Source organism: Neopsephotus bourkii, unplaced genomic scaffold, assembly GCF_033783945.1.
Source record: "Neopsephotus bourkii isolate Nb327-2 ecotype Australia unplaced genomic scaffold, CSIRO-AGI_Nbou_v1 NB_1707, whole genome shotgun sequence".
In the NCBI taxonomy this organism is placed as follows: Eukaryota; Metazoa; Chordata; class Aves; order Psittaciformes; family Psittacidae; genus Neopsephotus; species Neopsephotus bourkii.
The window spans coordinates 1,429,923-1,446,899 of record NW_026902181.1 but is presented as its reverse complement, the minus strand read 5'-3'; the positions used below and the strand labels follow the sequence as shown (position 1 = coordinate 1,446,899).

Genomic DNA, 16,977 nt, shown 5'->3' with positions numbered 1-16,977 from the left:
AAAAGGCATAAAAAGGTAACTCTCACAATTCTTCAGAAGGGCAAAACAGAGAACCACAAAATAAAGAAAATTAACAGTAAAACCACAAGCTATCTGAAACCCCAGAGAAAGATGTGAAGCTTACTGACAAATCATCATAGCTAAGTATAGGTTCTTTAATAATTTGAAATTCAAGAGATTTTGCACAAGTGCAAATCAAATCACTGAAAGTCCCTTTAGTAAGCATACAGCACAGTTCACAAAATAGGAAAGGTCAAAGCACCAGTAATGAAACTACCGGCAGGCAATATCAAAGGTAACATAAAAATATTCCTTCACAATGTCTGCTGTGAAAGAGCAGTTAAAGTAGGAGTGCATTAACTCACTGTTCAACGGGAAAGAAAATCTCTAATAGATTACGCCAAAGCACTTGTGGCATTTTCTGCATTGATCTTCATTCACTAAAACGGATTAACTGGCTAATGTAACTCACATCACAGCAAAAGGAGCAAGAACACAAGCCAGAACTGGGAAATGCATTAGAGCAACTGCTCCAAAACTCCCAAGACAACAAAGTCAGGGCTCTGAAATTTCCCATACATGTTTATCAGCAAGCTTTAAACAGAAAGCATGATAAAGGCAATATGCTTCTGCAGACAAGAAGCTTCCATAAACCTATGGACTATATGCAGGTGTTACAGTAAAGAGAGAGTACTTCAAGTTTTTCCAAATCTGATAGACATAATATTTACCCTCTGAAAACTGACAAAGGCAGTTATCAAAGACCATCTCTCCTCTCTGCATAAAGTTTCAATAGTGTGAAGAAGGGCAAAAGCACCTGCACAGAAGAAAGGAACCAAATACACAGTGAAACACAGACCAGTCAGGGATACCATCAGTCCCTGGGAAGATGCTGAAACAAATAACCAGACAACTTATCTCCTGCATATTTCAGATAACAAAGCAGATAAGATCCCACACATAAATCATATCAAAAGAATATAATTTCTTCCAATGACACAGTAACCATGTAGGTAGCAAAAGAGCAACTAGAGGCAGTATAGTTTTGGTTTAACTGGACTCTTGACAGTCTTAAATTGACAGTCATATAATCTAAACAAATACATACTGAAGTACTGAGAGATTATTAGAAACCCAAACCTTGAGAAAACTTAGCTCTTTTTTCAGTCAGAGAGAAAATAGGTAGCAAGGCCATTCACATGGCTATAACCTTTTAGCACTCCCCACTATTACAAAAAGTAACTTGGGGGAGGGGAGGGGGGAAAGGAGAGGCCATTTACTGCAAGCAACTCCATGTTTTGCTCTTCCTCAGCTTGATTTCTTATAGCCACAAGCAGTAACTTCAAAAATCTCTTGGAAAACATCTTCTCCATAAATTATCCATTGGAAAATATCAAGACAGAAAAGTCTTTTTCTTCAGTTAGCAGAGGATAACCTGGAACAGTTGCAATCACTTGGACGGAAGGACTTAGAACTCAAAGCGACTTGAAGCAAGTGCAAAAGTCACCTGAAGCAGTATGCAGTCTGACAGAGCAAAACAGTAAGAATAATCAGCCATGTAAGAGCACAGCGAAGGCAAATATAAACACTGTTCTGCCCAGAAATATACTGAGCGGTAAAGTGCTAAAGAATCCAGTGTTTATGCTAAACATAAACCACATATATCACACAGGCAAAAAAAATAAAAAATCCTTAAAGACTCATTGTCCTACTGAGATGTATGAAATGCAGATATCATATGAAAAGCATATGAAATAACTTTTACTCTGCCTCTTGTACTAATGACTAGGAACACTCTGTCCAGTTCCAGTGCTCCAGAAAAATGCAAACCAAGTGGAAAAAAACTCAAGAAGATCAATGAGAACAGCCCACAAATGTAAAAAAATAAGAAATAAAAATCACTCAAGAGACTGAAAGAACAAGATTTCTTAAGTGTTGAAAACACCAAAGAGAAAGCCCCCAAAACATGTGACACATTTCTGCAGAAAACATGTAATAAAAAGTTCACAAGGTGTGCAAAACACATAAGAATTCCTAAATGCTTAAATTAACAAAATAAATTTAGATTAGAAATTAGGATTTTTAATGGCAATAACAGCAAATTACTCAAACAGGTTGCCTAGGAAGGGTAAATCTAACTGAAGTTTCTGATGGAGCTCTTCTGCTTTGAGAACTAAATATTCCTTCCTTACGCCTGAAACGCAGTGAATTTATGAAAGAACAAATGTCAATTACCTCCACTTTTCCCCTCATACTTCATTCACAGGTGCCTCATCTGAGCTTCCAGCTTCTAGATTATTTATTACGAGAATTTATTGACCACTACAAATAAATTACTTCCAGCATGAAGGGTATGTAACATCATATGGAAGCAATAATAAAAACACAACCTTAAAGGAGGTATTGCACGGATATTACAGAGTAAAAGTGACCCACTAGAACTGCATCAAGATGGAGAACCCTTAATCACAACAAAACCAAAGAAATCCAGTGAGCTTACTTACATAGTGACTTCAGCTTTACCCATACATGTATGACTTAAAGCAGCAATGCTCAGCTGCACAGACACCCTTTGCTGGGAAGGTAGAGGGACTAAGGAGACCTTGCTGTGTCCAGGTAAAGTCAGTCTGGGTGGGACTTTCTGGTAGCTCTTTCCCAGCAAGCACCCTGCAGAGACACTAGCTGCCTCAACCCAGGGCTACATGGATCCGCACTAGCAATTTGGTATTGGATAAAACATTTGCCAAATGCAGAAGTGAAAACAACAAGAGCTGGGGCAAGCAGAGACAAGTCTTCGTGCAGCTGAGAAGACACAAAGAAATCAAGACAAAGATATCAACTCCAAATATTGTGTCAGCAGTTGGACCCAGTACAGCACAAAACATGACTTATTTTCTCAAGCAACGCTCAGCTACAAAAAAACCCAACAAACACTGAGAACCAAAGCAGGAGAGCAAACTGAAACATGCTGTCCTCTGCTGGAAGTGGCTCTAGAGGAGCTTGAAAGCAGATCATCAAGACCACTACCGCTTTGATCTTCACTGGAATACAAGATAAAGGCATCATTTTAAAGCTGCACAACCTTGTCTAAAAGCTTCTGAACTCCAGCTAAAGCTGCTCTTCCATGCAGCCAGCATCACTGTCACCAAAGGAGCACTCCTGACGCTGCCCTCTCCTACACCACCACTACCAGGAAACCATCTGGACTCTCCCACACACCTTCACTCATGGCAGCAGAAGTGCTTGTGTGGCTGTAGAGAACAGGACCAAATGAAAACTAATGCTTTTTTCTAAGAAAATTGCATAAATCCTTTGTTGCAATCCAGTTCACCTGCAACACTTATGTCAACTTCAGTAAAGCTTTCAGGATGCATCTTTTGTGTGTAATTCATGCGTAGTTTAAAAATATAAACAGCTACTGCAGTAGGAGTCTTCTACTGCACATATCTAGAAAAAACTTAAGAGCAGATCCTTTAAAACTTCCACACCAACTAAAGAAAATGTCCAGATGTGAAAGTGAGAGTTCAAACTATGTGTGACTTACATCAGCTATAGCCTGTGGTGGGAATTATCTAAGCATTCATTTTGGGGGAAAGAGAAAAAAAGTTATGACTCTCGTTGCAAAAAAAAAAAAAAAAAAAAAAAAAAAAAACAACAACAAACTGAATGAGTAAACAGCACCATCAGCACAGGTTCACAGGGGGATTTTCCAAACATTTAAACCAGCTTCAAGCCTTCAGACAAAGCATAACCCATCAGAATTCACATGCCAGAAAAATGGACAAACACCCTCTATTTTCTTCCTCCTTAATTACCCAAACACAGTATTAGATACAAACAAGAAGTTTTTACACTGATGAGAAAAATATTTTTCTCTGCGTTTCCCACTTCATAGTCGAACCCCACACGCCTTCCGGACAGGAGCCGAGTACTATGTGTTGCCCTCCCCCTTAGCATTTAACTAGAGATGCAGCCGAAAACAACGCTTCAGAGCCACCCACATCGCGATCCGGCCTCCGGCCAGAAGCTCAACCGCTGGCCACGGCGCTCCCGCATGGAGAGACAACCGGGGGCCCGGGCCGCCGCGCAACCGCCCCGCTGGGCTGGGGTCACCCCCACCCCCAGACCGGGCTGGGGAGCAGCCGTTCCCAGGCCCTGCCGCCCGGCACCACCCCCGTGCCCAGGCCGGGAAGCCTTTCCCCTCTTCCCTCACCACGTCCATTTCCCTCCGGCCCCCCCAGGACTGGACGGCGGCCCCACTCACAGCGTGTGTCCGCAGACGTTCACCATCAGCTTCAAGGAGGGGTTGCGGTACTTGGTGGTCTTGCACCGCGGGCAGCCCAGGTCATCCATATCCATAGCCATGGCTGCAGCAGCCTCCCTCTGCCTCCCCCCCGCCTCCTCCATCCGGGCCTTCCGCCTTCCGCCGCGCCGTGCCTCTGCCAAAGGGGCCCGCCGGCACAGCCCGCCGCCACGCTCGTTCCGCCTGCTGTGGTGCTCGGCCCGCCCCGCTCCGCACCCCTCCCGGCCACGACCACGGCCAGGCAGAGCCGGCCGGCGGCAGGGAGGGCCACAGCGGCTGGGCCAAGCAGGTACGAGCTGCACCAGGCAGTACCTGCCTGGCGTTGGGGGGGGAAGCGGTCTGTTCTGTCCCGAGAGCTCCGGCTGTAACTAGGGAGGGGCCCTCCCCCATAATGAATAATCAACAGAAGGCCGAGATGCCGTGCCTCACCCCGGGTGACCAACCGCCTTGCCCCTGCGAGTTTGGATTCTCCACACCCGAGGTTGGGCGGCTCAGGTGAGGGGACCCATGGCCACCGCCCGCCTCCCTTCGCCCGCGGGGCGTCCCTGCAGCGGGGCACCGCTCTCCAGGTGGAGGTGGGGAGGGGGCAGAGGAGCGGAGCCGCTTGATTGACGGTTGCCCTGGAGACGCGACAGCCTCCGCCCCCCCGGCGCAGCGCAGCCAATGGCCGGGCGCGGCCGGGCCAGCAGGCTGCGGTGCCATATAGTATTGCAGCGGGGCTGGGAGTCACGTTGGGGGGAGCTGCAGAGAGGAGCCCGTTTATACTACTTTGCTATAGCAGCTATCTTTAATGGTTATTGCGTGGCCAGGAGGAAACCTGATCGGCTAGAGCCGGCCGAGAGCAGGAGGAGGAGTGGACTTTACAGAGAGATAGGAAGGGGGGAGAAGGGGACGGGGGGAAGAAAAATAAAGTAAAAAAAAAAAAAAAAAAGAAAATCAAACCGAAGTATGTCTTCTGCCTCCCCCACGGACGAGATCACGAGCGCGGTGGAGATCAAGCAGGAAAATGTAATGGAAATCCTCTCTGAAGCCAGCAAGGTGTCCCCCGACGGGGCCGCGGCTGGAGCCCTCAACCCGGCGCCGCCGCCGCCCCCTCCCGCCGCGGCCCCATTCCCCATGGAGCACACGGGCTCAGCCGCCGCCGCGGAGGAGGGAACCACGGACCAGGTACTGCTCCACACGGAACTCCTGGCCAGGAATCACCACGCTGCCTCCTCTCCCTCTTCTTCTTCTTCCTCCTCCTCTTCGCAGACCCCCCTGGCTTTCTCCCCGGACCACGTCGCCTGCGTCTGTGAAGCGCTGCAGCAAGGGGGGAACCTGGACCGCCTGGCCAGGTTCTTATGGTCTTTGCCCCCGAGCGATCTGCTACGTGGCAACGAGAGCCTAATGAAAGCCCGGGCGCTGGTGGCTTTCCACCAGGGCATCTACGCCGAGCTCTACAGCATCCTGGAGAGCCACAACTTCGACTCCTCCAACCACCCGCTCCTTCAGGAGCTCTGGTACAAGGCTCGCTACACCGAGGCGGAGCGAGCCCGGGGCAGACCCCTGGGGGCGGTGGACAAGTACAGGCTGCGGAGGAAATACCCTCTGCCTAGGACGATTTGGGACGGCGAGGAGACCGTCTACTGCTTCAAGGAGAAGTCCCGCAACGCGCTGAAGGAGCTCTACAAGCAGAACCGGTACCCCTCGCCGGCCGAGAAGCGCAACCTGGCCAAGATCACCGGGCTGTCCCTCACACAGGTCAGCAACTGGTTCAAGAACCGCAGGCAGCGGGACCGCAACCCTTCCGAGACTCAGTCCAAAAGGTGAGGGCAAACTTTCCTCCCCGCCCCCTCTCCCGCCTGCCTTCCCTCTCCCGGCTCTTTCTTCCCTTGCAAACATGGCGCTTACCTTCAGTGCGCCTCGTCCTCCCCTCCTTCTTCCTCCCCGCTCACTCGCTCCCACACACCCACCCGGCCCGGGCACGCAGGCACGCGAGTCGCTCCGAGACAGCGCGGGGAAACTTCCCGGCCCCGCCGCCCTATTCACCGCCCCGCTCCTCATCCCTTCCGCTTGGCCCGGGAGCCCGCGGACACTGGCGGCGCGGCGGGCTCCGGGGACGGGACGGGAGGGGAGGGGGGAGTGTTTGTGTCCCCCCACTCCTTGTTTTTATTTAATTGTCGCGCCTGACAGAGTTAATCATTGACGCGGGCGCAGGACGCGCGGGGGTGTGGGGTCCCGCCGCTCGCTCTGTTTTGAAACCTGACTCGGGAGCGGGCCGGGCTCGGGTTTCAGCGGGGGAGCGGGGCGGCCGCGCCGGGCCTCAGCGGCGGCTCTGCTGATTTCGGCCCACCGCAGGCCTCTCTCTCCAGCCCCGCGGCCGTTCGCTCCCCGCGGGGCGGGAGAGCCTCCCCCGCCCGGCCCCGCTCCGCCCGCGCCCGGGGAGCCGCGCTCCCCCTCGTGTGTCCCTCCCCGCTGGCGGAGGGGCCGCGGCGGGGGCTCGGCGCCGCGAGGCAGGCAGGTGGAGGTGACCTCCTCGCTCCCGCCCCCCTCCTTCCTCCCGGGGCAGGGACGGGAAGGGAGGGGAGAGGCGAGGGGGGGGGGAGGAAGGGAGGAAAGGAGGGAAAAAAACGGCGGAGGGCCCCAAGGCATTTCTCAACCAAGGGCGCGATTGTGCCGCCGCGGCCCCCTCTCCGCGGGACACTTCAAAGGCGGAGCGCCGAGGGGGAGGGAGCGACCGAAAAATGCAGTGGAGGGCGGACCAGTCTGAAAACATCAACCCGGCGCAGCTCCGGGCTGAGGGGCTCGGCGGGGCCGGGGCGGCCCGCGGGGCGCGGCACAAAGGCCGCCCACCAGCACCAGCGGCCCCCAGCACAGCCCGAGGCGGCCGGGCCGGGATGGCGGGGGCCCGGGGTCGGGGGGCGCTTCCCGGCCTGCACGCTCTCACCTCCCGCTGGTGCCGCCCGGGGATTTACCAAATGGCTGCGGCCCTTCTCACACGTGTGGGCACGCTGGGCCGGTGGAGAGAGGCCCGAGGCAGCCACCTTCGGTCGCCCGGAGCGGATGGGGTGGGGGGAGAGATTTAGGGTTAACCCAGGCTGTAAAGTTTCTCTTAAGCGAAAGTTTGTTTTGCCCTTTTCTAAGAAACCTTCCCCTTGACTTGAAATTCGTTTAAAAGTGCCTTGCAAAGGCGAAACAAAAAAAAAAAAAACAAAAAAACCCACCTCTTTGGGAAAATTCTCATAAACTGTACCAAAGCAAGGAGCCCTCCTTGCTGCAGAGCTTGCTGGCGCGCCATGGTAATGCAATGTCATCTCTCCATCTTTTCCCATAGTGAGTCAGATGGCAACCCTAGCACAGAAGATGAATCCAGTAAGGGGCAGGAGGATTTATCTCCCCATCCACTCTCCAGCTCATCTGATGGTGTTACCAGCCTCAGCCTTCCTGGCCACATGGAGCCCGTCTACATGCAGCAGCTCGGAAACACTAAAATAGCCTTGAGCTCATCTGGTGTCTTGTTGAATGGAAACCTTGTGCCTGCCAGTACCTCTCCCGTCTTTCTCAATGGTAGCTCTTTTCTTCAGGGACCCAATGGTGTCATTCTCAATGGACTCAGCGTGGGGGCTTCGCAGACTGTTACCTTAAATTCGCCCAAAACCACATCAAGTGTTGTGAGCAACGGGGTATCCATTACTGATATACTGTCATCTTCATCAGAGGATGTTAAGGACTTCAAACTCCTTCAAGCTTCGGTCCCCAGTGCCACAGCAGCCACCTTCAGCCCCAGCAACATCCCAGTCTCATTCCCGGGATTGATACCAAGCTCAGAGGTGAAAAGGGAAAGCGTACAAACTGCTGCTTCACAAGATGGAGGCTCTGTAGTTACTTTTACTGCTCCTGTCCAAATAAACCAGTATGGCATTGTCCAGATCCCCAATTCAGGAACAAATGGCCAGCTGCTGAATGGAAGCATTGGTTTTTCTTCTCTGCAGCTGCCTCCTGTTTCTGTGGCAGCTTCACAAGGTAAAAGTTTTGTCTCTTACAGTAAAAGGTATCAGAACAAGTTGGAATCAGGCACAGTTAGCATTTTAGAAGCTGTGGTACGCTTCGTCCAAGGTACTAGGATTAAATCTCAACAATGGCTACACACAGTACATCAAAAGATACCTTTTGACTTCCTTTATAGTGGGTTAGGCTTATGAGCAGACTGGGACATGAGGCTGAGCTCCTCTTGGGAGAGCAGAGAAGGAGGTCTGGTAATTTACACCCCTTTCATCTCGTGCTGTTCTCAGAAGTCTGTGATACCAGTCTTCACAAATATCTGTAAATTTTACACGTTTCAGTAATTCAAAATATTTCCCATTTGCCACTGATTTCTTTTAATGAGAAGGCTCACAAAAATGAAAAATGCAGCAGCTGGAAATTGTTACCATCATTGTTTTTCTGGTGGTTGTTTTGGATTTTTAGTTTGTTTTCTTGTTTTGTTTTTGGTTGGGATTTTTTTTTTTGTTGTTTTTTTTTAACCAAAACATTTCATAAAAGCAAATTTTCAATGACTGTAGACACAACATGACCAAACAGTTATGCTGGTACATTTTCTGTCCTCTAATTAAGGAAGATTAAACTGCAGGGAAACAACAGAAATAAGCAATAGCTCGTAGATACGAAGTATGAGGGTATTTGGATAGAACTGCTTTCAGTCCAAGGGAAATATGTCATCGCAGGTTCATGTGCCAAGTGTGCAGGCTCCTCCCCAAGTTTTCTTTAGAGTTTGTCTTAACATATCATAGACTGAAACTTGTAGCCAGCCAGGAAGAATTCCAGGGAGCAGAAGCCTAGTTCTTGGATCCTTGTTTTGAAGAAGGTTATAAAGCACAACCAAACAGCTTTATTACTTATTACCCACAATATCTTTGGTTATGAAAATGATTAAACTTCTATGAATCTCTCTACTTTCAGGAGCTGTGAGTACTATAATGAAAATGAAACTGTGCTCACATTAGCTTATTTGAATTAAATGTGTACAGAGAGCCAGTGATTCTTGCTGTGATATGGGAAGGAACACTAAAGGTGTACAAACACATTTTAAATGGATGCACAATTATTAGATCCTACAATGTGACACACACGGTCACTGGAAGTTACTGGTACATAGTTAACCAGGATGGAAAAAAGAAGATATTTAGTCTGAAATTTAATCCACATGTTCCAAGGCATAAATTGACAGCCAGCAAAGGTGAGAAAGTAAGTTCTGTCCCTTAAATAATGGGGAAATAGTGTTTGAAAGTCATAAAATTCATAGTAAGATCCTCTCTGAATATTTTCCTCACTGTTAAAAATAACCAATACCCACTGGAGAATGATCCACCATGCATCTAGTCTGGTGCAGAGAAAAGTCAAGACTCATATTTGCTGCTTTGATTTCTTTTTGGTTTTCTTAATATGAGATGGATAGCTGGCTGTTTAGTCCAAGTCCAGTGTGCTGCAGGGTATTTTTAAGTGTACAATAAATGATATAACCAGGTACCTTCAAATTGCCTCACTTCTACTCTGGTTTACACAAATCGTATCTTCCAAAAAATCATCATTGATTACCATAAATTAATAGGGAGTTAAAATATTTCACAGGGAAGAAATTTATCTTCAGTACTGTTCTAAAAACTTTAGGTGTCTCCAACTGTAGCTTTTTAAAATAAGCTGCTTTTGTGAGGGGGAGATGTTTGGACTGGGACAGAGTGCCAAGAGCCAGTATGTCTTATTTTTGGAATTATTATAATGGCAACTTAGATGGCATGTCCAGTAAAACCAGCTTTGGGTCATCTCTGGCCTCCTCTTCTTGCTTTGGCTAGCTACAGCATCACACAGGCAGTGCTGTGGCTTTCAAAAATGGTAGGCAGTTGCTCTGTGATTTTTACACAGCGTGATGGATGTGGTAGGGTTAGGCTTTTAGAAATACATGATAAAGTGAGATGAAAGGCAAAACCCCAGAGTGCTTGGTGGACTGCCTCGTTAGCCGGATAGAAGTCACTGGGTTTTGTTGTTTTCTCTACAGGTTGGCTCAGGTAGGTTCTGCCCAGCAATAGTGGATTTCACGTGATGTGCCTCAAGTTCCCACACACAAGCTGTAGTCTGTCACTGAACTATCTTTAATAGCCTTTCATGCTTCTATTTTTAGATAGAAATTGAGTGGTGGCAACTAGTGAAGGCCAAAGCACGTTCATTTTAATCACATGGTTGAGGACTGTTTGCCCCTTAATGAGAGCCTGAAAGATAGCTAATATACCAGAACCCTTTCTTTTTTTTTTTTTTTATTTCTTTCTAAAATCAGTTTCTAGTAACAGTTTTTATTTCTTCGTACCAGATTTTCTCTCACCTGTTACAGACAACACGATTCTGTGCTGCGTGGTATAATAGTATATGTATATCCTGCAAACAAAAAAAGACAGAAATGTCTTAACAAAATGTCTCCACAACTGTCTGCAAACTATAATCTGTGTTTTCCTTTCTTTTGCTTCCTTCTTCTAGGTAATGTTTCAGTAAGTCCCAGCACATCTGATGGGGGAACTTTTACGACTGAATCTTCAACAGTGCAGCAAGGAAAGGTTTTCTTCAGTCCCCTCACTCCAAGCGCAGTTGTTTATACAGTTCCCAATTCAGGCCAGGCAGTAGGCTCTGTCAAGCAAGAAGGACTGGAAAGAAGCCTTGTGTTTTCTCAGTTGATGCCAGTCAGTCAGAGCACGCAACTAAATGTAAACATGTCTTCTGAAAATATATCCAGCGGAGGACTCCAGTCCCTGGCCTCCTCATTAGTGAATGTAACACCTTCACATAATTTTTCCCTCACACCACCTACCCTTTTAAATGCTGCAGAACTGAACTCTGGTATCTCGGAGAGCCAGTCCATGTCATCACCTGTGACCAGTACCTCTACAGTGATATCTATCAGCAACACTAACTATGCAACCCTTCAGAACTGTTCCCTCATTACCAGTCAAGACTTGTTGTCCATTTCTACAGCACAGCCCACGATTGGAGAAATAGTTTCTACAAGTGAAGACAGTGTCAGCCATCCCTCTGCACAAGTACATCAAGATTTTGTCAGAGAGCAAAGGTTAGTTCTGCAAGCTATACCTGGCGTCAAAGAGAATTTCTTACCTAATGCTGAGAGTAAGTCAACTGGCAATTTAATGATGCTGGATTCAAAATCCAAATACGTTATGAGTAACATCGTTGACACAGTTTGTGAAGAACTGGAAACGGACAAAAAAGAACTTGCCAAACTGCAGACAGTTCAGATGGATGAAGATATGCAAGACTTGTAACATTTTTTCCCCTGCTTTCTGTCTTCAATGGATAAGTCTCCTGTTGAGGCCCTAACGAACACCAAGTGGGGTTCTTTTTTTGTTGGTTTTTTTTTTGTTGTTGTTTGGTGGTTGGGGTTTTTTTCATTTAAAGAAAACAGGAACATTTAAGTGATCTGCATCAATGTACAGAGGAATCTCCAGTGATGGAATTAGGTTGCCGCACTTGGTTTGCATGCAGTGTTCTCTTTTGAGCAGATTAAAGGAGAAAGAAAATGCCAGAGAAAGTACTGAATGAATGGGGACAGGTTTGACTACAAGATACTACCCTGATAATTTAACTAAACTCTCCATAGTACAACATACTCTCAACAGTAAGTATACACTCCTGACGTTAGACAGAAAACACAAATCTCGCTCCAAAAAGGTAGAAATAATGCAGTCATTTTTGCTGTTTACTTCTAGTTCATGGGCATTGAGAAATTTCTAAGGAACTCTTAAGACGATACCTTACTGGGTTTTATGTTGTTTGAGGTTAAGAAGTGAAACAAAATCATCAATAATATTGTTACTGGTGTGTTTGCTTTTTCCCAGAAGACTTGCGTTCAAACCAAAAATCTTGCATCAAACATTTACAGGTTTGTAAGTGCTACAGCTAGCGTTTCATCAGTGCACCAGAAAAAACAGCATATGAAACTCGGAAGCCTTCTTTCCAGTATGAATGTAAATATTGTTTCAGTTCTTATAAAGGAGACTTTTTTTTAAATTAGTACAATGGATTTTATTTATGGTTTATGTTCCCTTTCAATTTAGACACAATGCATTGAAAAGGTAAATGTTTTCTGGCTGTTTAATTTATTTTTATTGTTTGAGCAGGAAGTAAGCATAGTTATTTCTGACAAGGTTTTACTTTTTGTAGTTTTTCAAGCAATAGACTGTAAAAGTAAAAATGTTAATCACACTGACACTAGAAAATGAACTCCCCGTCTCACAAACCCAGGAGGCCCCTGTCTCTACCCCTTCTGTCTTTATGTTCAGGGGTTTTTTGTTTGTTTTGTTAGTCATTTGCAAATTAGTTGAACCTTTTTGTGTATTTTTTACAGAATTCCATGTGCCTTTCTTCCTAGTGGCCTTATCTTTGTTACTAAAGCACAGTGGCAGGAGGAATAAAAACACTGACTTGCAAATATCCGTCCTCAGGGCCAAATCATGATGCCTTACTTCTGCAAGTAGACCCGCTGACTTCAGTGCCCCTGCTTGCATGAGTAAGAAGAGTTTTAAGTCTTTCAGTCATCATGGGTGACATTTGCTAGCAGTGCAGAGAGCCAAAGATAGGTCCTTCTGCACCATGTCAGCAGGGCAGGAGGAGTCCAGAGAGGCACCATGGGCAGAGCCATCATGCCAAGGGGGGAGGTCTTGGCTCCAGCCTCGGGCAGCTGAGCAGGAAACACTGGATGGGTAGGCCAGGGAAGGGAGCCCCATGTCTACATGGATTCATTGGCCAAAAAGCCCATGTGGGAGGGCTTCAGCTGCTCTTCAGGCAGGCAGGCCTCCATCCAGGAGTGCACTCAAGTGTGCATTTATATAATCTTCCAGAAGAAGCAGTGTGGGGGCTGATGGTGGGAACTGCAGCTGCCCAAAGGGCTCGTGGGAGCAGCCATGGTCTCAGCTTGGCTGGTGGTGTGTCTCCTCTCCTTTCGCATCTTGGTGCTTCGCTGGGGACGCAGAAGCAGGCAGGCCGTGGGCAGGTCGAACAGATCTTACCTTTCCTCCAGAGGAATTTTTGTAGCATGGAAAAGCACATCCTTAAGCTTTAAAATAAGAATGCAGATGTATGAAAATGACATGCTGTTAATCATTGTGGTTTTGTTTTATTATTTTTTATTCTAATGTGAATATATACGGTAACTAAAGCATGTATTCATCTTCGTCAGGGGCCTGGTCTGAAGTTTTTGGAAGGCAATGAAAAATGTTTTCATAAGCTTCTGTGGGTTCTGAATCAGGCTCAGGACAAAACAAGATCACTGTAAAGGACAAAAAAACACCTGCAAGGAAAAAGAATAGATAGGTAGTGCATCCCAGTCTGTTTCTGTCTTCGTTGTTAACTGGTTCTGTGAAAAGCCTTTGAGGAATGTTTTTTTTCTGTGCACCATAAGCATGGCATAGGTATCCTCACTATTGTTTTGCACTATATTGAATGCAGTGTGCAAGGTATTCTGTGGAACCTTGAGTCTGAGCTCTGTTGGTAAGCACTGCAGTCCATGCTGCAAGCCAGAGCCAAGGGCTGCAGGGAAAAGTACAGGGAAGGGGAAGAGCAAGTGTTCAAGGGGTGCACTGTGCAGCTGTACTGAGTCACCGATTCTCTGCAAACAGAAACAGCCCATTAGCAGTTGGCTGTCCCCACGTGCTCCCAAGCAAAAAGAGTGTTTAAGGCAAGTGCTTTAAAGTGGAGATTATCACAAGCAGAACAGGGAGCTGTATTTTCCCCTGGCACAACTTCCCTTGACATTCAGGGGATCTCCACGTGAGCAGGGACCCAGATAGGCCAGAGTTCTCCTCTCTGCTCTGCTTGTTTATCTGTTTGCTGGGTTCCAGCATGAGCAATCTGTTTCCCACCTCTTCACACGTAAAACTAAGGTGATGATGATGACAATAACAGTAGCTGCTTTGCGTGAATTTATGCAACTGTTTGGAAAATTTGAAGGACCGTGTATCATTGTCATGTTAATGGAGAGCATATGCGTGGCTCTGAAGGGCTTGTTTCTGGCTTAATGTTTGGTCTGTGAAGCTCAGACTATATTTGGAGGCAAGCTAGAGAGTATTTCAGAGCAATAAGTTGTTAATGTGATCTGGTCTTGTAACTGAAATGACTGTGGTATTCCGCCAGTACCTGTTACTTTTATTATTTTATTTTTTTTTCCTCCTTTGCATTTGTTGTGTTACTGAGCCTCTGAATCCCATGGCTTCGCAGCACAGTTGACATGAAAACTGTGTATGTTGTTACAGTGATGCACGTTTTGGAGTGTTTGGTACTTCTAATAGGAGACTTCCCACTCTTCAGTGGGAGTAGAGGATGTACATAAAAGCTGTGGTTTGGGGCAAAGTAAGATTGTTCTATTCTAGTCTTCCAGATACCAAGTAACTTATTATTAAGTTTTACTTTTTCTTTCTCCCAGTGAAAATAGGTGTCATTCCCTCCAGATTAAGGTAGTTACAACCTCATGTTTTCTGCAGGTACATATGCACAATATAAAGACTCATTGCACGGTACAGTGTTTTTAAAATAGATACTTAAATAGTAGTTTTACTCCTACTGTAAAATAAGGGTCAGTTTATTATGTGGCCCTCAAGCAAGCAGGTTAACTGCTCTAAGTAGACAGTACACAAAGCCCCTAAAAGCATCTGGGGCTGGATCTTTAGCTGCTGTAAATAACGCATTGCTCCACTGATCCCCAAACTGAGGATTTTACGTGGTGTTTAGGAGGTATGGATGCTCATCACCCACACACATAAATGGCAGTGAGTGTCCAAGCTCCACAGACAGTCCTTATTAACACATTCTGTTGTTTAAATGGAAGGTATGTCTATCTGGCATATGTATTCCTTCTCTTCCCTTACTCCCTCCCTCTCTGTTACAAACGAGAATAAAGAATCATTTCAGCTTTATACATGTTTGCAATTTGTAAGTCCACTGGAAATCTTACAGGAAACATTGCCAATTTCTACTACTTACCTGGTCCCAGATTCAGCTTTGAAAAAGACGCTTAAAGTTTAAGCAAATGCTACAAAACATGGTGTTAGAAAACCCTTTGCTCTTTACTACTTCTAATTAAAGCTGCCTCTGTTTCACCCAGAGTTTTGCAGAGAGCCAGAAATAACTTAAATTGGGCGCTCTTTCTGGACTATTTGCAGCATTATTCCTGTGGTCTTACCTAAAAGGACATTTCAGCCACATAAATCACAGACAGCTATTGGCCAAGTCCTCAGCTGGGCTAAACTAGCACAGTTCCTTTGACTTTAATGTTCTTTCACACCAGCTGAGAATATGGTCCATTCATTTCACTGGGGTTGGATCAGGGATGGATTTGACCCAGTATATGGTGGCAGTATGAACCAGTGCACAAGACTGACACTCAGTTATAACTGAATGATCATGGTCTATCAAAGCAATATACCTCTTTCATTTACTGCTTTACCCTACGTGTGGATTCAGGAAGGTGCATTCAGAAAGGTACTTCACCCAAAAATAAGGCTGGAACCATCTTTATTGTTATTACTGTCAGTCCCAGATTAATTAAAATAATGGACAGATTCTTACTTCAAATCCTGCAAATTCACCTCAATAACTGTTTTCAGTTAAATAAAGCAGGGCAGAATTTGGCCAGTGTGCACAGGAACCAGTGCCTGTGCATCTTAGCAAGGGCAGATGAACAACCAGGAAGGTGCATCCCTCCATTTTCATATGAAATATGTGTGCAGGACTCCGGGGCATGAGTGCTTGTGATCGAGAAGCATCTCATAAAGAATAGTAATTTCATAACTCTGGAAACAAAGGTAATGGCATTTTGCAAGCAAGGAGACCTGAAGTTTTTCTGTATCTCCTAGCAGTTATTGTCTTGAAGGATATTTTATACCTTACTTGTATGTTTCATATAGTTTAAAAGTAGCTTCTTAAATTTCTGAACTCAAGGAAGGGGTGAATCTTCTGACTTTCAGGATTCACATTCAGAGGATGTTTGTTCTTCTGCTGCATGTGCTGTTTGTCCAGAACTAACTAGTTATTTCTGCGATATGGGTTTATTGTGCCTTACAACAAATATAAAATTTAAGCGGAATGTACGCATTAGAGGAGGGAATAATCAGAAGACTTTACTGCAGTTAGGTGATGCCACCCCAGAGTGTGTCATCAAACATATCTGTGCTTAATTACCCAACCAAAGAGATCTAAAGTATGTATGTTTGTTGTACTGTAATAGGGGTTTGTGCCTGGACAATTAAGTGTTTTATTTGTATTCTGAGATGATGTGAACTTATTTTTCTAAACACTATACTGAATAAACTTTATATTTATACACACCTTGTGTAAATATTTCTGTTTGCCTACAATGTGGGGGGTTTGAGCTGGGTATTAGAAAATCAGTCTGAGGTAGAGATGGTTTTTAACAACTCATTGTGAATGTGATGGCCACTAGAAATATCTGCTCACCAGGAAGTTGGTCAAAAGTCTACTTAAGCTGGAATGAGATTTTCTGTTGAGTGGGTTTTGGCAAAGCCTAACTTTGCTTCTAAAATACTAAATTAAAAAACATGAATTTTACATTTTATATCAAACCTAGTTACTAAATCTGTGTCCTAAACCAAATTTATACTATAATTAGATAGATAATATTGAAA

General features: G+C 45.8%; 2 protein-coding genes across 3 annotated transcripts in view; one reads left to right on the top strand and one right to left on the bottom strand.

The window, feature by feature from the left end:
* Window positions 1-4,420, bottom strand: part of MNAT1 (MNAT1 component of CDK activating kinase) — a 126,333-nt gene extending 121,913 nt beyond the window's left edge. For both annotated transcript variants that reach the window (XM_061376196.1, XM_061376197.1), the window contains exon 1: window positions 4,265-4,420. In XM_061376196.1, the coding sequence (XP_061232180.1) occupies window positions 4,265-4,407 (143 nt within the window). In that variant the 5' untranslated portion in view covers window positions 4,408-4,420. The remainder of the gene's footprint in view (window positions 1-4,264) is intronic.
* Window positions 4,421-4,948: 528 nt separating this feature from the next.
* LOC133224605 (homeobox protein SIX4-like) lies at window positions 4,949-16,659 on the top strand. Its single transcript, XM_061376177.1, has 3 exons — window positions 4,949-6,108; window positions 7,617-8,305; window positions 10,808-16,659. The coding sequence occupies exons 1-3, from the start codon at window positions 5,252-5,254 to the stop codon at window positions 11,602-11,604; spliced, it is 2,343 nt and encodes a 780-aa protein (XP_061232161.1). The 5' UTR covers window positions 4,949-5,251; the 3' UTR covers window positions 11,605-16,659.
* Window positions 16,660-16,977: the final 318 nt, after the last annotated feature.